Source organism: Schistocerca nitens, chromosome 12, assembly GCF_023898315.1.
Source record: "Schistocerca nitens isolate TAMUIC-IGC-003100 chromosome 12, iqSchNite1.1, whole genome shotgun sequence".
Classification (NCBI taxonomy): domain Eukaryota; kingdom Metazoa; phylum Arthropoda; class Insecta; order Orthoptera; family Acrididae; genus Schistocerca; species Schistocerca nitens.
Window position 1 is genome coordinate 169,676,876 of NC_064625.1, and position 24,244 is coordinate 169,701,119.

Here is a 24,244-nt window from a genome sequence, read left to right on the forward strand (position 1 = left end):
GATTTTTCTGTTTAGCAAAAGTGACAAAAAGCAGATTACAGAGTACCTGACGGCTCAACACAAAAGTTTTGTCTCAAGTATAGATAGTGTTGAGGATCAGTGGACAAAGTTCAAACCCATCGTACAATATGCGTTAGATGAGTATGTGCCAAGCAAGATCGTAAGAGATGGAAAAGGGCCACCGTAGTACAACCGAGTTCGAAAACTGCTGCGGAAGCAAAGGGAACTTCACAGCAAACATAACATAGCCTAAGCCTTGCAGACGAACAAAAATTACGCGAAGCGAAATGTAGTGTGAGGAGGGCTATGCGAGAGGCATTCAATGACTTCGAAAGTAAAGTTCTATGTACTGACTTGTCAGATAATCCTAAGAAATTTTGGTCTTATGTCAAAGCGGTAGGTGGATCAAAACAAAATGTCCAGACACTCTGTGACCAAAATGGTACTGAAACAGAGAATGACAGACTAAAGGCCGAAATACTAAATGTCTTTTTCCAAAGCTGTTTCACAGAGGAAGAGTGCATTGTAGTTCCTTCTCTACATTGTCGCACAGATGACAAAATGGTAGATATCGAAATAGACGACAGAGGGATAGAGAAACAATTAAAATCGCTCAAAAGAGGAAAGGCCGCTGGACCTGATGGGATACCAGTTCGATTTTACACAGAGTACGCGAAGGAACTTGCCCCCCTTCTTGCAGCGGTGTACCGTAGGTCTCTAGAAGAGCGTAGCATTCCAAAGGATTGGAAAAGGGCACAGGTCATCCCCGTTTTCAAGAAGGGACGTCGAACAGATGTGCAGAACTATAGACCTATATCTCTAACGTCGATCAGTTGTAGAATTTTGGAACACATATTATGTTCGAGTATAATGACTTTTCTGGAGACTAGAAATCTACTCTGTAGGAATCAGCATGGGTTTCGAAAAATACGGTCGTGCGAAACCCAGCTCGCGCTATTCGTCCACGAGACTCAGAGGGCCATAGACACAGGTTCCCAGGTAGATGCCGTGTTTCTCGACTTCCGCAAGGCGTTCGATACAGTTCCCCACATTCGTTTAATGAACAAAGTAAGAGCATATGGACTATCAAACCAATTGTGTGATTAGATTGAATAGTTCCTAGATAACAGAACGCAGCATGTCATTCTCAATGGAGAGAAGTCTTCCGAAGTAAGAGTGATTTCAGGTGTGCCGCAGGGTAGTGTCGTAGGACCGTTGCTATTCACAATATACATAAATGACCTTGTGGATGACATCGGAAGTTCACTGAGGCTTTTTGCAGATGATGCTGTGGTGTATCGAGAGGTTGTAACAATGGAAAATTGTACTGAAATGCAGGAGGATCTGCAGCGAATTGACGCATGGTGCAGGAAATGGCAATTGAATCTCAATGTAGACAAGTGTAACGTGCTGCAAATACATAGAAAGATAGATCCCTTATCATGTAGCTACAAAATAGCAGGTCAGGAACTGGAAGCAGTTAATTCCATAAATTATCTGGGAGTACGCATTAGGAGTGATTTAAAATGGAATGATCATATGAAGTCGATCGTCGGTAAAGCAGATGCCAGACTGAGATTCATTGGAAGAATCCTAAGGAAATGCAATCCGAAAACAAAGGAAGTAGGTTACAGTACACTTGTTCGCCCACTGCTTGAATACTGCTCACCGGTGTGGGATCCGTACCAGACAGCGTTGATAGAAGAGATAGAGAAGGTCCGACGGAGAGCAGCGCGCTTCGTTACAGGATCATTTAGTAATCGCGAAAGCGTTACGGAGATGATAGATAAACTCCAGTGGAAGACTCTGCGGGAGAGACGCTCAGTAGCTCGGTACGGGCTTTTGTTAAAGTTTCGAGAACATACCTTCACCGAAGAGTCGAGCAGTATATTGCTCCCTCCTACTTATATCTTGCGAAGAGACCGTGAGGATAAAATCAGAGAGATTAGAGCCCACACAGAAGCATACCGACAATCCTTCTTTCCACGAACGATACGAGACTGGAATAGAAGGGAGAACCGATAGAGGTACTTAGGGTACCCTCCGCCACACACCGTCAGGAGGCTTGCGGAGTATGGATGTAGATGTAGATGTAGATGTAAGTACAGAATGGATATACAGCATGGAACGCAGCAGCAATTATCTGACAAGAACTAAGAAGATTTATTTATTAAGTACAACATTTATTTATATTTCTTGATACTCATGAAAGGAAGGAGATGAACTACACAAACCTCATAGAAAGGAAAAAAGAATGAGCTAACAAATAAAATATATATTTCAATCTGAATGTAATTTAATTCACATATCAGCACAATGATATTGAATGTAACGTAAAAATTTACTATATTTTTCATTTAATTCTGTATATGTACTATATGTTAACAATGTAAATATCCCAATTAATGATTTATTGTAAATATTTGTATATCCATGTACTTATTATATCAATAAATGGGTCATTCCATGTCAAATCAACCAATTGTACTATATGATTTGAACCTTGATATCTCATATTTGCATGATTTTTTTTTCAGGTAATGTACTCACTAACACTAGTTTAAATTTAAAATTTCAAGTTTTTCTGGCCTTTGGTTTTTGAGTTTCAAGGATTTAAAAATCAAAAAAACCTCCGTTTTTGATCAGTCAATGATAGTTTTAAAATACTGTAGCTCAAAAACTATACAATCTAGAGAGCTCAAACTTGCACCATTGTTTCCCTCTGCAAATTCCCTTCAATTTGATATGTAACATGACTATGCTACCTAAATTTGAAAATTTTAAACTATTCCAAATAACATTTTTTTGAAATTTCCAAAATACGTACCCTCGGATTTTTTTATAAAAATTGTATGTTTTGTCCAAGCTAACTGACTACATGCATGCAAAATTTCAAGATGGGATCTCAATGGGTTCTTGTATAAAATAATATTTTACTACCGCAATACGCACTAGTCAGGTGGAAAGCAGACTATTTCTACGCTATGAATACTAAGGTAGGCCTATGTAATTCTAACAAACTTAAATTATTTTGTTAGCCTTTTTATGCAACATTACCCTCTTATTGTTTGTTAATTCATTAAATGATACAGTGTTGTTTTAATTTAATGTCCATGATTCTTTTAACTATGCATCAGAAGGAAGTGAACACATTTTAATTGGTAATACACGTGCTACAAGTTAAAATTTTGAATAAAGCCACTCACCTTCATCCTTAGTTGTAAATGGTAGAGATTATCTTTTTCTTGGTTTTCCAGTGTTATTTGTAATCATTTGCAACAAGTTCCTTATATTAGAAATTGGCATATAAGTAATTTCACTTGGGAAAAAGATTAACTTGTTGCTGTCTGCATGGATAGAACTGTGTTTCTAATACCAATTGGTATTTACAAAGTTAATACACCTGGTATCTATACAACTTAGTGTTTAGTGAGGGTAGGTGTAACATAATTTAAACGTGCTTCTTTCATGATCTTTTAAGATATTTTTCCAAAGCAAGAGAAGACAACTTCATTTCTTTAGCACTTAAAGTGTAGGTTCTTTCCATAGCTGTTGTTGGATTCGCTGTTTTTAAAAGAGTATTTCCTGGGACATCTAATATATCTCTTGGTTGTGGATAGTACATATTGTAATTTTCTTCAATGCATCCTAGCCACCAAGAGTTGTCATATGCTACTGTCACAAAACCAGCAATAATATTTTCCATATGTGACAGTGTTATTTGGTTCAGTGTTGTCACATATTCAAGAGACTCATCCAGACTAAAATAATAAGGCTTGACAGTAATTTGACTCTGTGTGCAGGGTTTATATGTGTGAAACTTTTGTGTTCTCACAATCGCTTTTGAGTCACTGAACCGAGGAAGTAAGTATTCTTTGGTCAGTTCATACTCCTCTGTTGTGCAATATTCAAAGTCAATGTTTTTTTATGTTTTCCATGGCAAATACATGAAGTGATTTGGGTGTTAAGATTTGTTGGTCATATGGCCTTTGTAAGCTGGCTTTAGCAGCTAGCCGCTTAACAGTTACACAAAGGCCACCGCATGCGCTCTTGCCATGGGATGTTGCAAAGAGCTCCCACTCTGCCTCAACTTCAAAATCAGTTTTACGCAAACACAAATTAAGGAAGTTATTATTTTTTTTATATTGTGCAGCGCTGCCATCAGAAAAGTAAGTAATCTTTTTAAGTGCAAAAGGCAAGTTTTGGTTTATGATTTCTAGCAGTTTTTTCTGGAATACATAGAAAGCGACTGCATTATGTTTCAGGCAATCTGATATGAAGATATACTGCAGATGTTTTAGTTTTCCCTCCCATTTATAATATATGACGAAAGGATACAATGTAGCTTCCCCGTTACATCAAGGTGGCCATAAGTAGGGTAGTGGCCAAAACTAGAGCCTTGACCCTATATGAAAATCTCACTTTTTTTTAAATAATAAAAAGTGAATGTCGTACAAAATCGTTAAGATTCTTAAGTTATTATTATTTTGTATATTTTATTCTCGCAACAAAATATCATTTAATGAATTAACAAACAATAAGAGGGTAATGTTGCATAAAAAGGCTAACAAAATAATTTAAGTTTGTTAGAATTACATAGGCCTACCTTAGTATTCATAGCGTAGAAATAGTCTGCTTTCCACCTCACTAGTGCGTATTGCGGTAGTAAAATATTATTTTATACAAGAACCCACTGAGATCCCATCTTGAAATTTTGCATGCATGTAGTCAGTTAGACTGGACAACACATATAATTTTTATAAAAAAATCCGAGGGTACGTATTTTGGAAATTACAAAAAATGTTTTTTTGGAATAGTTTAAAATTTTCAAATTTAGGTAGCATAGTCATGTTACATATCAAATTGAAGGGAATTTGCAGAGGAAAACAATGGTGCAAGTTTGAGCTCTCTAGGTTGTATAGTTTTTGAGCTACATCATTTTAAAACAATCACCGATTGATCAAAACGGAGGGTTTTTTTTATTTTTAAACCCCTGAAACTCAAAAACCAAAGGTCAGAAAAATTTTAAATTTCAAATTTAAACTGGTGTTAGTGAGTACATTACCTGAAAAAAAATTGAAGCAAATCTGAGATATCAAGGTTCAGACTGTTAGTTGATTTGAGACGGAATGACCCAAATGTATTTTAAGGAGATGTTAATGAACTGAAAAGGGCTTGTGCATGTAGCACATGATTCATATAAATGGAACTGAAAATGCAAAGAAGAAACCAACGTGATGGAGCACTGGTCAAGAAATATTTACATAGTGTCAATATGCCTTGAAGTGTATAGTGTAGTGGAAGCCGGCAGGTCTTCACGTTGGTGTAAAGGACAAGCTCATCACCTGTTGTAGGCAGTGAGGTGTTTCCTGTGCCCTCATTGACCATTTATACCCCGGTGGACGCCACCAAAATTCGACTGCTGGACATCACAATTTCGTGTTGACACAAAGAACAAACTTTGGATTTTCTTCAAGTCACACGCAAGAGATCTGGGCAGTACACACACACACACACACACACACACACACACACACACACACACACACAAACACACACACACACACAGAAGCCGATACTATGTTTAAAGACATTTGAGCAATACAATAGAAACAATTATTGTTCGAATTAATTCCATTGTAAACACGATTGATGCGAACTAAATTCAAACGCTGTGCTAAGCAACAATAACATGCCAAAGTGTTAATGTTACAAGTCGTAAAGAAGATACACACCAAAAAGACTGTATACAAAGACTGCTACGCAAAGAGCATTGTGCTCAGGAATATTTTTTGTAATATGTAAAATCCTTATATATATGTAAATTTTCTATACTGCCACGCTCGCTTGCGGATCGTGTCAGTAGAGGAGGCATTGTAATGGTACTTTGACTACCGCACCTCCGCCACAGCAAAGATGTGATTTACGATCGCGCATGCATTAGAGCGACAGATTTTCATAAGTAATTTTGATTTTTTTTTTTTACTTTTGCGTAGGTGCGCTTGTTTCAACAACTAGTTCATTACTCTATTGTTATCTTGTCTTCATACGTTTAAGACGTGTATTTTTTTGGGGCTGATGTTAAAGAATGATTTTAAGTGGAAATTAAAACTATATTATGAAAAGAACACACGGCGTCTTGAAGTTATTTCAATAGTGATTCGCAATGGTTATCGCCAAATTTATAAATTAATCCAGACAGTGAGAACTGCAAGAAATTTTCATCAGACGGAGAACAAGAGGCCCAGCAAACAATAAAAAAAAAGACACCCTACAAGAAAATCAAGAAGTATCCCAGATGCAGCCACGAAGACTATATTATAATAGATACTACGTTTCTGACAGAATTATAATGTAAATTTCAACTTATTTCTGATGCTATTTCCTTACGGTCACTTTTTGTAGTGTTGCCGACCCAGTCTGCCATTCGCGGTCAAATTACAGCACTATCTCAATCAGTAATACGAAGTCCGCCTTATCCGTAACTTATTCCATCAAAATTCAAACCCCAATCAGATTTTCTAGTTTGTATTTTCATGGCAGAACCCCGAGGAAAGGAAACACTACACAGTGATACAGGTGTACATACATTCCCCGAAGAAACCTGGAGGCAGTACTCTTGTGAGACTGGGATATGCAAAAGCAGTGTTCACAGAATTTTGCAGGCTCAGAAATTTAAACCTTACATCCGAAGACTTTTCCATCTTCTTAACAAGGATGATCCCGACTGATGAAGTGAATTTTATGAGTGGTTGATTGATTAACAGATGTGGAGCAGAGAAATGTTCCCAAGATCTAATTCCTTGGTCACATGAAGAGACCTTTATAAACTGAACAGAATAATTAACTGCCATCATTGCGTGTACTAGGACAGTGAGAAACCATATGTAACTGAGGGAAGGCATATTATTCTACCACGAGAATGTTTGGTTTGGTCTGTTTTCTGGAGGGTTAGTCAGGCCATACTTCTTTGAAAACACTGTCACATGTTATTCTTACTTGAAATGTTGCATATGATAACTCCTTTTCTTAATGACTGTTTTGAAAATGGAGGTTATTACTTTCAACCGGCTGGTGTTACCCTCACCTTCACACTGATGTGAGCACATTTCTCAATCGTACATCCCCTGCCAGACGAATAGGACGAAGAGGTAGTGTGGAGTTTCCAGGTCACTCTCCTGATTTATCTCCTCTAGACTTCTCTCTGTGGGGTACTCTCAACAACACCCTTTACACTGCAAGATCACAAACACTTATTGGTCTTAAAGAGCAAATTGAGCAAGCCTGTGATGTTATTCCATTAGGAACAATACAACAGCAATACCACTCTGTTGCAAGTTGTTGTCAATGGTGTATTGCAGTGGAAGGAGACCATTTTGACCATTTACCACCTTTAGTGAGACCTTAAGGTACACCACAAACATTGTATGACATTAATTAAAGAGATATTCAGTTTCAAAGAGTTTATACATCATTTTGTGACACCTGGTATTTTGTAGGTAACAATCATCTCACACGTCTTCCTGAGAGAGAGAGAGAGAGAGAGAGAGAGAGAGAGAGAGAGAGAGAGAGTATGGTTGTCATCTATTGTTGATGAAGGCCTTAATGGGTGAAAGCTTTATTTGTGACAGTCTTTTTGTAGTGCCTATCTGCGACTCAGCATCTCCGCTATATGGTGAGTAGCAACTTTCCTTTACATAATTTTGTTGGAGGAAGTGCTGTGAGACGAGTGTCACCCAGTCCTACGTGCGACTCTAATTGTTTATGTTCTGGGGAAATTCTGGAGATGCCTTAAAAAAAAAAAAAAAAAAAAAAAAAAAAAAAAAAAAAAAAAAAAAAAATTAAGAATAATGGAAGGGGTAGAAAATCGCAAATCATGTAGAAAATTGTTTCAAAAAAGGATGATCCTGCCACTTCCTTGCATATATATATTTGAAAATATAATGTATTTAAAGCAAAACTTACATACAAAAAGACCACTCATCACTCAAAATCACACAATACACAGCTATGATAAGAGACAAAAATTGGATGTACATGTTCAAAGCGCCAACACAAAGTTATTTCAAAACAGCCTTATCCATCCTAGTATCAAACTATACAATGCCTTACCAGATACCATAAACACATACAAAACATTGGTCACTTCAAATATAAACTGAAGTCGTACTTGGTTGATCACTGCTTTTACACAGTAAATGAATACCTACAAAACCAAATTTTTGTGTGTTTACCCAATGTAGTCTCATTCAGAAGAACATTTGTATTTTCTCTCTCTGTATATAGTGTAACAACATTTATTTAAGTATTCATCATTAATTGATATATTAATGTGTGTTATTATGTACAAAGGTATATTATATGTAAAACTGTTAATATTAACAAAAAAATCCAAATATCTCTTGCACATTGTGCAGCTGTAGATGAAATGGATCAATAAATCAATCAATGAATCAAACCAGCCAATGGTCATATGGAGCCTATTACACTGGGTCACCAGGCAGTGCAGGCAGTCCTGCCACCCCAACTCGGTTTGGCCACCACGTGGTCAGTCTGCCGTGCACTAGTGATGAGGGAACATGTAGGACAGCAAGTATATGTACATGCTCCTCCTTGTACTTTTCATTAAAAGAAGAGGAAGATACATGTATGCCCTATGCTACCACTAAGGGAATCTAAAGGGTTGTATTATACTCTTTTTAATGAACTGTGTTTGGATGACCACCAATTTTTTAATTACTTATGTATGTCCAAACTGCCTTTCTTTGAATTTTTGTCATTAAGAAAGGTTGATATTACCCGGAAAGATTCGAAAATGAAAAAGGGTACCTCACTAGAAGGAAAACTCTTAATCACTTCAATATAACTAAACCAATAAATTCAACTATAAATTATTAAATTTTTTGCTTTAGGAAACAACAATTACTTTTGAAAACATTTTTAAAAATGTGTGTGAAATCTTACGGGACTTAACTGCTAACGTCATCAGTTCCTAAGCTTACACACTACTTAACCTAAATTAACACACACACATGCCCGAGGGAGGACTCGAACCTCCGCCGGGCCAGCCGCGAAAACATTTAAAATTTTTTAAAATTTAAATAGTTTAGTTTCATATTTTTATGCTATTACGTCGAAAGGAAACTGATTTGAGGTATTACTGAAAGTAAACATTAACACGGACATTTATTTTCAAAAATAACATTAATAAGAACATTTATTTCCTAAAGTTTTGTACATTGTATACGTTGGATATTTGTATATATACACTACACACCGAACATCGAAGGTTCACTCATCTATCAGAAGCTTCATTTGATGCGACAGAAGTACCTGCACACGGAAGAGATTGTGCACATTTAGGTTTGGGTGTTGTTGAAACAATCTGGAAAAATTGAATTTGTGGTTGCTGATCCACCATTCCTAGCTGAAACATTGTTTGCCATTGCGTAGGATGTTGTCCCGTCAGCCATTGATGCATGTGCTGTATTTGCACATGCTGTGTTTGTTGAGGATACTCTAGCACTGACGATGATAGTGAAAGACGAAAGGATCCACCATAAACCATTTGCTGTCACCCTCGTTCCACATTTTTTTTGCCAGCAGCAACGAGAGAAATCACATATTTCTTTTCAGCAGGTACTTTGTGAACCTCAGTTATCGTAGAGAGGAGAAAGTGTGAGATTTCTTTTCCGATGCAAACTTTCTCTTCAGAACTTTCATGGGCTCATAGTCATTGCTCGTTCTTTTTTCAGATTTGTGCTGAGAGATCCTAGATGTAGGTCCATTACCAAGAAAAACATAAGTTTTATTTTCTTCTTCATTATGATGTCTTCTTCGTCCACATTTGTAGTAGATTTTTTTCACTGCAGTTTCTAAAACATGTAGTTGTTCAAAATAAGTGAACTGTTTTCTCCTGGTTGCAGCTGAAGTACTTTTGACACCCTTTACCCAAAGAAGTTCTCTCATGTTGTGAGTGGATGGGAGGGGGGGAGAGAGAGGGAGGGAGGGGGGGAGGGGGGAGGGAGAGAGAGAGAGAGAGAGAGAGAGAGAGAGAGAGAGAGAGAGAGGTAGGTTTGGGGGGAGGGGGGGGAGAGTAGGCATTTTTATGACCCTGTATAGTAAAACTACTGTACATTACATTGATATATTAGGTATGTTAAACTGTTAAACTGAGTCAACTGCTTTTTTAATTTTCTTTCAGGTATTTGCCAAAGGGAACTTCAATGCAAGATCTTCATTACCAGTACAAAATAAGCTAACCTACAATATCAGTATGCCATCTGGTCAAACGTTAGACGAGAATACTTTCCAGACCTCACCACACCTCTGCTTTTTACAAAAATACCAACTTTCCACACTGCATTGGAGCCAAAAACATATATGAGTGATTGAGCCAACTGGAAGCGGTCCATTGTATTATAATCACAAAACTTTTTCTCAATCTTGCTACTAGCTATGCATGGTGCCAACTACAAATTCATTTTTGTTGATGAGGGTGCATATGATAGGACTGTGGATTCTACAGTATTACGGATAGTGTTTTTAAGAAAAATATTGGTGAGGGCTTCTTAAATATTCTTCTTTCCAGGGTTTCAATGAGCCTATGCCCTCTGTGTCTGTTGGAGAAGAAGGTCTCGGTTTGATGACGAACTACTTAGACCTTATGCACGTCAATGTTTGACCGTAAAAAAACATGTACACAACTAGCATCTCAGTAGAGCACGAATGAATATAGAGTGCACATTTGGTATCTTGGCCAAGAAATGAAGAATTTCCATCAACCATTAAATGTTAACCTTTCTTTGTGAGAATCCATAATATGAGGCTACTGTGTTTTGCGTAACTTTGTCAGAGAATGTGATAGTTTCAAAACTGAGGATACCTGGTCAGTCGAAGATTTATATGAATGGAGTGAAAACCATCAACCACCAACAAAAAAACAACACAGTTCGTAAACAAGTTTTGTGATTATTTTATCAGCGAAGCAGGAGCTGTCCTTTGGCAAATCGAGAGACTCAAATAAATGAAGTCGATAGAATGACTGTTGAAGCAAGAACGTGTACCTACTATTTATCATAAATATAGTTTAGTGGGTATAGTCAGCTTGGTGTTTTAATTTTGTTTCACAACATCCACGTGCATTTTAGCAAAAAGTAAATAAGCTGCTGCTATTTCAAATATTAATAACATTTTGAATTTTTTCCCCTGTTACTACTGAGAAAAAACGAAGGACGTCCTCCTAAGCGTAAGGTAGAAGAATTGAGATTATGATTTAAAGAGGTAGAAGTACAAGTATTCCCTTTTATCTGTATTCATAATTATTACCTTATACTTGCAAGGCCTTAAGAATAAATAAAACATTTAAATTCTTACTGAGGTTATTCCTCTCAGCCAAGGACCACTGCTCGAAACCCAGTAGGAATGTACAAATAACTTCATTCCAAGAATTTAGTTTTAATCGCTTATTACTGTAAACTTCAGAACTTGTGTCCCAAATTGTGGTTTGTCATTCAACGGCACAAATGAGATCTTTGGTATTCAGTTTTGTGTCCGATAACTTGCGGCACTCTTTCAGTGCTCCTTCCACCTTCACGTCTTCGCCTTTTGTCACGTGTACACTTTCACATTTTTGCACAGTGACACACCGCATTTCATTAGACATAATGACGTAAAAAAGCAGTGTACAAAAATGAGTGCAAGGAAACCAGACTGCTCAACTGGCTAGAACTGATTACTAAAGTAGCCAGAACAGCAAGAGATTTTTGCGCCACCAGTGGCCTAGTATAATAACAGTAGCATCACTGGTGGCGCAACCGACTGCATTGCCTGGCGGCCTACTGTAATAAGGCCCTTAGGCCTAAAGATGGTAGGGAATATGAACTGTGAAACTGAAGCTTCGACCGTATTAGAATGGCCCTCTTCTACCGAGTCAGGCTTATAAGCCCAGAATGACCGACCGGTACCACTTGGGTTTTGGACGGTTTGAGCTTTAACCTTATGCCCTGTGCCCATTTTGAAACTGCACACAGGTCAGTATTGAGATTCTCAGTTGCTGTCTTCAGGTTTATCAGTTTTGCACCTAGAGACAACTGGAAGCCATCAGTGGTATTTGCAGGACAAATACATCATTTATTTACAGTGAAAAGAGTATAGGACCTAATACCAAAAGCTGGGGGATACCTGAAACTACGTGCCTCCAATGTGACTTTATGGTGCCGTGCATGACACATTGCTGGCACGATGTCTGGTATGAGGAAAACCATTGCACTGCGTTGTACTTGATAAGAAATTTAGGCTGCTAAGTTCGGCAAGTAAAATGTCACAGTTCACAGGATCAAAGGCTTTATGGCGTGTAAGCAGCACATTATAACATTACAGGTTGGGATTGATCTATGAGGTCTTGAATTTCTTAGTTGTATCTGTCAGTCGGTATGGAGAAATTGAGATTTGGGGGATTTATTTATACAGTTTTGCGTGATTAAGTCCCGACGCTATGCAAAGCTGTCATTTAGTTATGCACTATTTGCGATCTGTTATGTGTTACCTTCTGATAATAAATAATATCTTTTCTGATTATCTTTAAAATATAATGACGAGAAATGTTTGAGATCATTTGGAATAATGTTTTAATAACTGTGTAGATGATGTGGCGTTATTCGTTTACTCTTTAAAAAAAAGAAGGGAGTGTTAATTGTGCATTTATGGACAGTCAGTGTTGGGATCAGTGATTACGAGATTCCAGAAATAATTGAGTGGACAAAGTTCAATTGCACACAGTCATGTAAGGTGAATTATGATCTCGAAATTGCTTGTAGATGTATGCAGGTCAATTTTGTGACAGTCTAGTAAGCATCGCAAGTGTGTCACGGTATCGAGACTGCTTTCGTGCCGCCGACGGTTTGCTTTCAAACTCGCGAAAATACAATTTACGCAAGTTCTTAATTATCGCGAAAGGGTAGAATATTTGATGAACCATTGTGGAGGATGTAAGTTTGGATACAAAGATGATTTCAAAATCCAATATAAATCCTGTTGATAGAAATACCCTAGCAGCCCAAAAGCACATACGTGGTTATCAGTAGAAACAGTGTACTATTTTTCGTGCACACGTTTACACTCTACATCGAGGTGTGGATGATTTGTGGGTGAGAAATAAACTTTTGAAAGCATTTGATTAAATAAAAGGAAAAATATAAAGTAGTTTATTTGTATATTTTGTTATTTCATGAACAGTGATATTTTCATATAGTGGTGTAGAGCCTTACGTATTATTAATATTGTGGCAGACTGGTCAAGTTTTGGGCCTGATTAAGAGTAGCTGGTTCTTAAAGTCTCAAAGGTTAAGTGAAGAATAATATCACACTTAATAAAGCTGCATCGAAACCCACTATCTTTATACTATATTAAGCTAGCTATTCCGGAATCAGGTGATACCGTGGCCGTGTGGTTGTGTGTTGTCGACAACAAATATGTAAACACTAACATAAACATTTCTCGTGCTCTGATATCGACGAGGAAAGAAGAGATGACAATAACGACATACACGTATCCATATACAAACAGTATATGTGGCGCCTTGTGGTTAAAGACATTGAAAACACTTGTAGTTAAGGACTGACTTCAGATATGGGAGAGGGAGAGGGAGAGGGAGAGAGGGAGATATATATATATATATTTTGCAATTTTAAAATTACCTTAGATTGATGAGTCGTCCGGGAAATTTGCCAAATGGTATAGACCAACATACGCAGTATCTAAGGTGAAGGCGGCAAAGCCCGGACATGTTGAGGAAGCATTCTACACCTGGCTCTAGTTTCTGAAATTTTATTGCTTCGAATTCCAATGTTCGCAATGCTGGCAATACAGATATGTGACGAATTGCATCTCCACGAAGACAATCACAGTAGGATATTTTGAGTCTGTAATAAAAATGTGAAACAATACATTATTAGGAGCAAGAGAAATGAAACGAGTAGTGTAATTGAGAACTTGGACCGGAAGTAGATGGTAAGAAGCTAAAGGGATGAGAAGGGAAGGGTGGGGTGGTGGTTGATGATGACAAATTAAAAAGCAATAAAGGAAGTAATTAAATCAAGCATAGAAAGTAAAAAAAATATTAGGACTGTGCACGAGTTCAAAGCATTTTTCCTTAAGTTTAATTAACACAATGGATACACATAGCGGAGACTTTACTCGTCAATAAAATATTCTCCTTCACTATTTACAACAGTCTGCTAATACTGGGATAACTTTTCAATTCAGTGACTAGATATCACACGGTTTTGAGGAAAACAACTCGTTGAGCCATGCTTGGAGCATATTTTCAGCTGGAAAGGCACGCAAAAGGTAAAAATCTGAGGGTGTAAGATAGGTGAATACTGTGAATGTACAATGACATCCCATTCCAACTTCTGTATTATGTTTTCTGTCAGTCTAGCACAACACGTGTAGAGTATCGTGGAGTAGCATCAATTCGTGCAGTATTCCTGGTCGTCGTTCCTGCATTCAGGGTGTATACGCGGACAAGGAAAAAAAATTCCCGGATTTCCCGGTTAAAAATACACTTTCTCCCAGATGAAAACATACTTTTTCCGTGTTATTAAGTGACAGTATATTTTCCCTCGGACCCATAAAACTTCAATCCTTTGAATGGTTATGTTTTTATACACGGGCGTAGAATTTCCCGGCACTTTAGAAAACGGAAGTTAGGGAAGAAAACTCCTTTTGGAAAGATGTTTGACGTACAGCAACATGTGCGCTGCATCTTTTTGCATTACGAAAGTATAAATTCGAATTCCACCAAGCACCGCATGTTACTTTCCAAACAACTGTAATCGAGATTGCGACGTGTTTTTGTAAGTCAGTCATAGCTCATGTCACGTGCTCCCACCAGCCGATAACCACAGGGCACACGATGTAGTCATCACTGTTAAGTACCGCGGATAAACAAATGGGAAAAGTTAATGTTTTACATTAATATACATAGTGTTGCTACAAGAAAAGAAAAGCTTTCACGTATAACATTGGTCTCTAAGGTTAATAAGCAGCAAGAGAAGCTAAGCTTTCACATATAATGTTGATATTTTTTGCGCATGTTGCACTTTAGGATATATCACATAAATGTGCCAGTAAAATTTTTAACGGAGTCCAGTGACTTGTCCTCAAAATTTTCCACAAATAAATTAGCTACCGCCGAGAAGAGAGAACTTCCCGTAGCACTACATCAGTTTGCTCATAATAACAACATGAATGTGTTATCTTCTGGGCTCTAAACACTTCTAAATGGCTCACCATCAAACATTCTGTGATTTACGAAATTCATCGTACATTCTCGCACATAGTTCAATTTGCATAAAAGGAAATTTACTTTGAAAGCAACGCTTTTCAAACCACCATTCGCAATATTTTCCCGTAACCTGTTAGAAATAGGTTCGTTTTAGTAGTCGTCAGTGAGCGCCACATAACAGGCGCCACCACGCTTTGACAGCTGCTATAACACAGGAAGCCAGTGTGTTCGTACATGTAAAACGTTAAAAGATCTTACATTATGTCATAAAAGAAAAAAAGACATCAGAGGATACTCCAAGAGCATCGGAATTTCGTGAACCATACTAAAATGGTACATTTAAAGTGCATACTTAAGAGCACATTCATATGTCCAGATTCCCAATGAAGTAGGTCTCGACCTGATATTAAGCTTTTCGGTGTGGGTTTTGGGATGTAAATCTTCTTGGAGTACCAGTACTGTATTAACTCATTTTTGATTCTTTCTTATGGCATACGTGCTAGAAGATGAAAACGAGCTACAAGATGAAAAGGTGCACTTGAAATTCAGCGAGCAGTTGAAATTAGCCAATAGTGTGATCCAAACACACTGACTGCCTCAGCGTAAAAGATTGATAAAAACCAAATTTCTTTAGCAAACCAACAAAAATACCTTCACTGTTCTACAAGGCGATTAATGCACGGCTGTCAAAAAAGTGGAAATAAAATCTGAAGCTAATAACGTATATTAGCCTTCTTTAATTATCTTAGTGTATTTTAATTCACTTGATAGCTCCCGGCCACAGAAATCCATTTTGTTTTCATTTGACATGAGAGGAATAAATGAAGAGGAAACAGAAAAATCACTAAATGTAAAAACGGGTTACGTGGAGACTACACACTTCTCCACTATAACTCAGACCGCTCTGCGCATCAGCCTCGGATCTACATTTCCGAACCGGGGCAATACTAAGATAGTGGCGCCGCCCCGCCCAGCCCCCTCCCTCGGGCGTTTGAGATACGTCAAAAATATAAAAAATCGAATTTTCAAAAATATGTTCATTTTGTAGTGCACAGCTTTCTGAAGAGTCTGATACATAAAACACACATGTTTGAGGAAATGTGAGACATGTTATCTGGTCTTAAAAGTGTGCCAGAGTGCAGTGCCACCCCTCTTCACACAGCATTCTTCTCCCTCTTCACACAGCATTCTTCTACCGCACGTCACTGTATTTCGCTCCGTGGAATTGAAACGAGTATATTTTGTATCGGATGCCATCAAACTACACTCAAGACAGCGGAAATTAAAATCTCCTGCTCCCAGTCATCAGGTTTGACAGCCTGCCCCTTTTTTTTATAAAATCTCGCAATTAATACTGGATGGGATTATTTGTAATTGGGAGAACAAGAACTCTTCAGGAAATTTGCACTCTTTATTGCCTGTTAGCTAATAACTTTCTGTTTTGGATGAAATAAAATTAAATATAGGATACATAAAACCAGTAAAGACAAGAGACAAGCAATACAGTACACATTTCTTCAATCCTTAGCTCCTAAAATTGTTTTCTCTCTAATCCTACTACAGCTTTACACGGCGTGCTTTCCTTTCTGCGAAAGAAACAATTTCCTCATCAAAGTTCGTCGAACGTTTTGCTACACGAAAACTCAAAATGTCATTGTCTGATACTGTGTAAGCTGTTAATACAACGCTTGTATGAGCACTGTGTTTTGTTGTCGTATATGGCACACTTCCTTTGCAATTTATGTTTTATTTTCCTTTTTTTCACATTCACGTTTTATTGTTGCACTATTATTCTGCAGTAGCTGTATACAGTAATATCCTCTGTTAGAGTATCGATTCTTACCGGTCAAAATGACAAAAATTTAACTGAAAACTAAAACAACGAAAAATTCTCGGAATTCTAAAAAAAATTCCCTGGTTTTTCCTGGATCTCCCAGTTGTCCTGGGTCGTATACACCCTGTGCATTGCATCTAAAAGGTGTCTCATTTGTTAACAGTAAACATCAGCAGTAGCGGTTACACCCCAAGGAAGCAATTCGTAGTATGCCACACCATCGCTGTTCTGCCAGACATACACTATGTGATCAAAAGTATCCGGACACCTGGCTGAAAATGACAAGTTCGTGGCGCCCTCCATCGGTAATGCTGGAATTCGATACGGTGTTGGCCCACCCTTAGCCTTCACGACAGCGTCCACTCTCGCAGGCATACGTTCAGTCAGGTGCCGGAAGGTTTCTCGGGGAATGGCAGCCCATTCTTCACGGAATGCTCCACTGAGGAGAGGTATCGACATCGGTCGATGCAGCCCGGCTCGAAGTCGGCATTCCAAAACGTCCCAAACGTGTTCTACAGATTCGGGCCGGGACTCTGTATAGGCCAGTCCATTACAGGGATGTTACTGTTGTGCAACCGTTCCCCTACCGGCAGTGCATTATGAACAGGTGCTCGATCGTGTTGAAAGATGCTGTCACCATTCCACAGTGGGAAGCGAGAAAGTGCTTAAAACATCAATGTAGGCCTGTGGTGTGGTAGTCCCGTGCAAAACAACAAGGGGTGCAAGGCCCCTCCGTGAAAAACGTGACCACACCGTAACACCACCGCCTCCAAATTTTACTGTTGGCACTACACACAGTGGCTGATGAAGTTCTCCGGGTATTCGCCATACCCGTACCCTGCCAATGGATCACCACATTGTGTATTGTGATTCGTCACTCCACAAAATGTTTTTCCACTGTTCAGTTGTCCAATGTTTACACTCCTGACACAAAGCGAGGTGTTTTTTGGCATTTACCCGCACGACGTGTGGCTTACGAATAGCCACTCGACCGTGAAATCCGAGTTTTCCCATCTCCCACCTACCGTATTTACTCAAATGTAAGCCGCACTCAAATCTAAGCTGCACCTGAAAAATGAGACTCGAAATCAAGGAAAAAAAAATTTCCCGAAGTAAGCCGCACCTGAAATTTGAGACTCGAAATTCAAGGGGAGAGAAAAGTTTTAGGCCGCACCTCCAAAACAAAACAAAGTTGGTCCATTGTAATATGAGACACATTTTAGGTCGAATGAATGACGATACAGCTACTGTAGTTCGGTTCGAGTCGTAAGCTTAGCAGTTAATCTTTACCAGGTAGCCATTGCTATGCGTCAGGCGCTCCGTCCGTATTGATACGGGTACCCTTCCTTTTTCACGTGATTTGTCTGGTTTGAATTGATTGCTTATTTTTATTTGATCTGACAAGTGCAGTTCTCTTTGTTATAGGTGTTTACGTCACTTTAAGCTGAAAATGCATTATTGTACTGTGTCATGCATTGTTTGTCGCATTGTGTGTTTACGGCCTGTTGCCGCTCGCAGCATGGCTTGCTACTGTGCGCGCTACCGCCGCTTACTATATAAAAAAAAAAAAAAAAAAAAAAAAAAAAAAGAGAGAGATGAATTGTCTCATAAGCGAAACAATGGCAAGAGACTGCTATTTGTTGTTACTTACACTGCTGCTGTCTTTGATATTGATCAACAAGACTGCTATTTGTTGTTACTTACACTGCTGCTGTCTTTGATATTGATCAACAAGAACCAAATAATAGACTGCGTATGATAGAAGATGTTCTGAACGAGAGTTTAGCGAAAATTTTTCTTCATTTGAAAATCTTTGCAGACGCCTCTTTAGTACATTACATTCTGCACAGAAATTAGAGTCATCTTAGATTTAAAAATCTATTCAATTGCCGTGCTTCATATCTGGACTGTATCACTATTAGGCATAAGAATAATACGAATATAAACATGACATGATATGTATATTCTTCCACGTTTGGTGTTGTCTCATTCTAGTTTATTAGGCAGACAGGATTTAAATGAGATAGCAGCAAACACGAAAGAATACATGGCAAAATGTTTATATTCGTATTATTCTTATGGTGAAGAGAATACTGCATGTGATTCACAATTCATAAAACTTCCTATTAGCAACCATCTCTTCTCACAGGTAGGAAAAAATTCAGAACGTAGAGTTGGCCATATTGACAAACATCCCAAACAGTCTTGCCAGTCGGATTTTCGTAGTACATTGAAATACTGCTACATTCGATGATGAACAATATGGAATTTGTATTTACTTCGTTGGATAATGTATGAAAATTCAGTGGTCGAAACTCGGGGCGGAGAAAAAAGCTCGTCTTCCACCGTTTTTTTTTTTTTTTAATTTTTTTTCTGACGCAGAGGTTTATCTTTGTGCCTGCAGAGCATGCCTGTGTAGCGCTACATATATTCGACAGCAGAAGTTAGTTGTGGCGGCACCTACCAACATTTTTCAGAACTTCCACGTACTTTGCACTCGATTCTAACCCGCATGCAGTTTTTTGGATTACAAAAACCGAAAAAAAAGTGCGGCTTAGATTCGAGTAAATACGGTAACTGTCTTAGCACTTGCAGTGGATCCCGATGCAATTTGGAATTCCAGTGTGACGGTCTGGATTAAGGTCTGCCTATTACACATTACGGCCCCCGTCAACTGTCGGCGGTCTCTGTGAGTCTACAGACGAGGTCGGCCTGTACACTTTTGTGCCGTACGTGTCCCTCGACATTTCCACTTCACTATCACATCGGAAACAGTGGACCTAGGTATGTTTAGGAGTGTCGAAATCTCGTGCACAAACATATGACACAAGCGACACCCATTTCCACTTCACTATCACATTGGAAACAGTGGACCTAGGGATGTTTAGGAGTGTGGAAATCTCGTGCACAAACATATGACACAAGTGACACCCAATCACCTGATCACATTCGTGCTCTCTCACAATGTCTAATGACTACTGAGGTCACTGGTGTGGAGTACCTGGCAGTAGGTGGCAGCACAATGCACCTAATATGAAACACACACGTTTCTGGGGGTGTCCGGATACTTTTGATCACATAGTGTATAACACTACCTCATGTGGATGCCCCCAGATCTTTGCACGGGGATCTTTCCTTTCTTTTCCTCGTACTAGCATACAGACACCATTTCTCATCACCAGTTACGATACAGGGTAGGAAAGGTCAGTGTTGTACACAAGCCGACTGGTGATGTGCAAGCGGAGATGCACATATCTTCCCTATCGAATGCAAACTTCGAAAGATAGTGTAACGATCACAGTCCGTCAAATGTACCGGTTCTGAAATACACTGATGCAGATCGTTGTGGATTAACTCTGAAGTTCTTTCTGCATCTGAAGAGTCACTAATGTCAGAACGATCCTCCTCAAAACGAGAAAACCATTTTCTCACAGTGCTCTGTCTTGCAACATTATCCCCATTTATGGAGCAAACGTTTCTGGCTGCCTCTGCTGCCATCACATCTCCGTCGAACTCAACCGGAAGAATATGTCGAAGATCTTCCGATTTCTCCACTCGGCATTCCATTTTCTAGTGTCCACAGCTCGACTCGTTATCTCCAAATGACAATATGTTAACTCAAATAGCAACAGTGAACTAATGACTTCTCAAAGTCTTCCTGGTCACTATTCTTTGCATCTGTAAGATGTCCCCGCTGTTGACTAGAAACTCGTAGCAACCGGAATACCAACGTGGAAAACAAAAGCACTACGAACTTGTGCACCAACCTAATATATAGCAACACTGATGTATAATAATAATAATAGTAGTAGTCCAAGAACTGAAAGAGGGGCAGTGAACAGTGAGACACTGTGTGATTTAGTGTGAGCAGTCAGACACTAACGGACACTAAATCTGAGAGAACGATACAGTCCTTTGAGATTAGAACGGTGGTGTGACAGAGCAATGGTGTTTCACCACTGTTGTTCAACAAACTATTAGACAGATATGTCTGTCAATGGGGAAATAACTGAAGATCCAGAGAATTTATAAACCAATCTGGCTAGAAAACAAAACTGAAGGACTACATATTCACAAATAAAAGTATCTCTGGAAGATGATACCGGCAAATGGCACTCGGGAAGCAGCTCGTGAACAGAGAAATCAAAAGATGACTACAGCAATCTGGAAGACTGGAAACGTCTACAATGAATCGCGCCTATCCGGTAATGTAAAAATGACATCCCTCATACGGCAAGAGCTGACAACACTTAATGTACCCAGGAATGTTACCGAAAATGATTGTTTCGACGGTCTAGGTCTTACGGTGTGGAGAACCGCAATGCCGCATTACGTTCAAATATCTGAACACGGTAAACTCACCAGTCGACGTTACTGTGACAGTCCCGCTTCACCGTGTGTTTCGTTCCGGGGTTCCGTTCAGCTACGACTCTATTTTTATGGACAATAATATGCAACCGCATCGAACGGCACAGGTATAGGAGCTCTCAGAACGAGAGGATATTCGGCAAAGGGACTGGCCTGCCCGTTGCCCCAATGAGATACATTGGGGAGACGTGTTGCAGCATATCCACATTCAGCAACAACCGTCCAGCACTTGTCAACTGCACTGTGGAGGAACAGAACGCCCCACCACACCGACTCCTTACTAACCTTCTGGCCAGCAGGCGAGCCCGTTGCAGACCGTGCACTGCCATCTGTGGTGATCACACACCCTAGTAAGGATCGTGTCCTATGTTTTGTAATGTCCAGGAGACCATCATAAATCAGTGACTTCAGTGTAATTACTGTCTTTGAATAAAAAAGTAACATCTGGTCATCTCACTGTGTATTTCTGTCAGTTACCTTTTGCATTGTACTGTAGTGGTTCTTTCTATGTACAATCCAAGTTTGATCAAGCTATGTTATTTGGTAGTGAAACATTATGTGAAGGTTACTTTTTGTCCTTTAAAATTTGCACACCAGTGTAATAGTTACTACATTTTGAAATAAATATTGTCAGTGTTCTGTTTCCCCATCAGAAATATTTGTGTGATACAAGTTCTGTGCTGTGATTGGCTCAGTCCAGGAAACCAAAGAAGTAGTACATGATATTGCAACTTTTTGAAGTTCGTATTTCATATTTATATACAAACTTCCCCATTCCTAAAATACACTTTTTCAATGCACGGGTGCATTAAAGATCTCTAGAAAACATAATGTTCGAAGTTACAATTTCAGTGAAAGTGAATCGACCCGTCCCACCGATACCATGAATTCAGTGGAAAATTATTTACATAAGAAAGAAGCAATGTTGGAGAATCTCACTAGTGTTTTATCTCCAGCCGCAAACGCCTATGCCTGTGTTTATTGATAATCGAGTCTAGCTTCCAATTTTTTCATCCTATGGCTGGCTGTTTGTCAACTTGTGATGTAATCAAGTCCAACACCTTACCTGCACCTACAAATACTGTGGGTAACAGAAACAGCAGTAGAAAATAAAAACTCTATATACACACATCAAAAAATGTTTTGCATCACCCCTGTTCCCAGAACTCCTGAAGATAGATGTTGACTGTGGATATCATATCTGTCACAGACACAGTCCCTTTGACTGTTCAGAGATGTCACTAAACCCACCCAAAGGTGTAAACGATCATATACGAGCAGCGCCTATTAGAAAGAGGGTGTCCGACAGCCGATCAGGTCCAGTCATTCCACCAGGAAGGAGATACACGGCTCGTTTTGTCTGTAACTCAAACGGACCTAGACAGTCAATACCGCAGTTCGATCGTGTCCACATTGTTACTTTGCGCCAGGAAGGGCTCTCAACAAGGGAAGCATCTCGGCATCGCGGAGTGAACCAAAGCGATGTTTTTCGGTCACGGATGAGATACAGAAAGACAGGAACTGTCGATGACATGCCTCGCTCAGGCCACCAAAGTACTACTACTGCAGTGGAAGACCGCTACCTACGGATTAGGGCTCGGAGGAACCCTGACAGAAATGCCACCGTGTCGAATAATGCTTTTCGTGCAGCCACAGGACGTCGTGTTACAACTCAAACTTTGCGCAATAGGCTGCACGATGTGCAACTCGACTCCCGATATTCACGGTGAGGTCTGTCTTTGCAACCACGACACCGTGCAGTGCAGTACAGATGGGCCCGACAACATGCCGAATGGACCATTCGGGATCGGCGTCACGCTCTCTTCACCGACGAATGTCGCATATGCCTTCAACCGGACAATTGTCGGAGACACGTTTGGAGGCAACCCGGTCAGGCTGAACGCCTTACACCCCCTTTTCAGAGAGTGCAGCAAGGCAGAGGTTCCCTGCTATTTTGGGGTGGAATTATGTGGGGCCGTGGTACGCCGCCGGTGGTCACGGAAGACCCCGTAACGGCTGTACGGTACGGGAATGCCATCCTCTGACTGATAATGCAACGGTATCGGCAGAATTATGGCGAGGCATTCGTCTCTGTGGATGACAATTCGCGCCCCCGTTGTGCACATCTTGTGAATGACTTCCTTCAGGATAATGACATCATTTGACTATAGTGGCCAGCATGTTCTCCAGACACGAACCCTATCGAACGTGCCTAGGATAGATTGAAAAGGGCTGTTTATGGACAATGTGACCCACCAAACACTCTGAGGGATTCTATGCCAAATCGCCATTGAGGAGTGGGACAATCTGGACCAATAGTGCCTCGATGAACTTGTGGATAGTATGCCACAACGAATACATGCGTGCATCAGTGCAAGAGGACGTGCTACTGGGTATTAGAGGTAGCGGTGTGTACAGCAATCTGGACCACCGTGTCTGAAGGTCTCACTGTATGGTGGTACAATATGCAATGTGTGGTTTTCATGGGCAAGAGTGGAAATCATGTTTATGCTGATCCCTGTTCCAATTTTCTGTACAGGTTCTGGAACTCTCGGAACCGAGGTGATGCAAAACTTTTTTTGATGTGTGCAAATTAATTATCAATCTGAACAATATAACTGTGAGTTTTGCAATTATTTGGCATGAATTAAATAATTCTGATAATTGTAATTTGAAAATGAAATTATATAAAATTTATGATACAACTTGTAATAATGTTCTCTTTATCTTCTATATTTTTCCATAGCATTTAT

General features: G+C 39.3%; 1 protein-coding gene across 2 annotated transcripts in view; it reads right to left on the bottom strand.

Moving 5' to 3' along the window:
- Positions 1 to 24,244, bottom strand: part of LOC126215028 (uncharacterized) — a 132,899-nt gene that overhangs the window by 19,252 nt on the left and 89,403 nt on the right. For both annotated transcript variants that reach the window (XM_049941655.1, XM_049941654.1), the window contains exon 7: positions 13,698 to 13,922. In XM_049941655.1, coding sequence (XP_049797612.1) covers positions 13,698 to 13,922 — 225 coding nt within the window. The remainder of the gene's footprint in view (positions 1 to 13,697; positions 13,923 to 24,244) is intronic.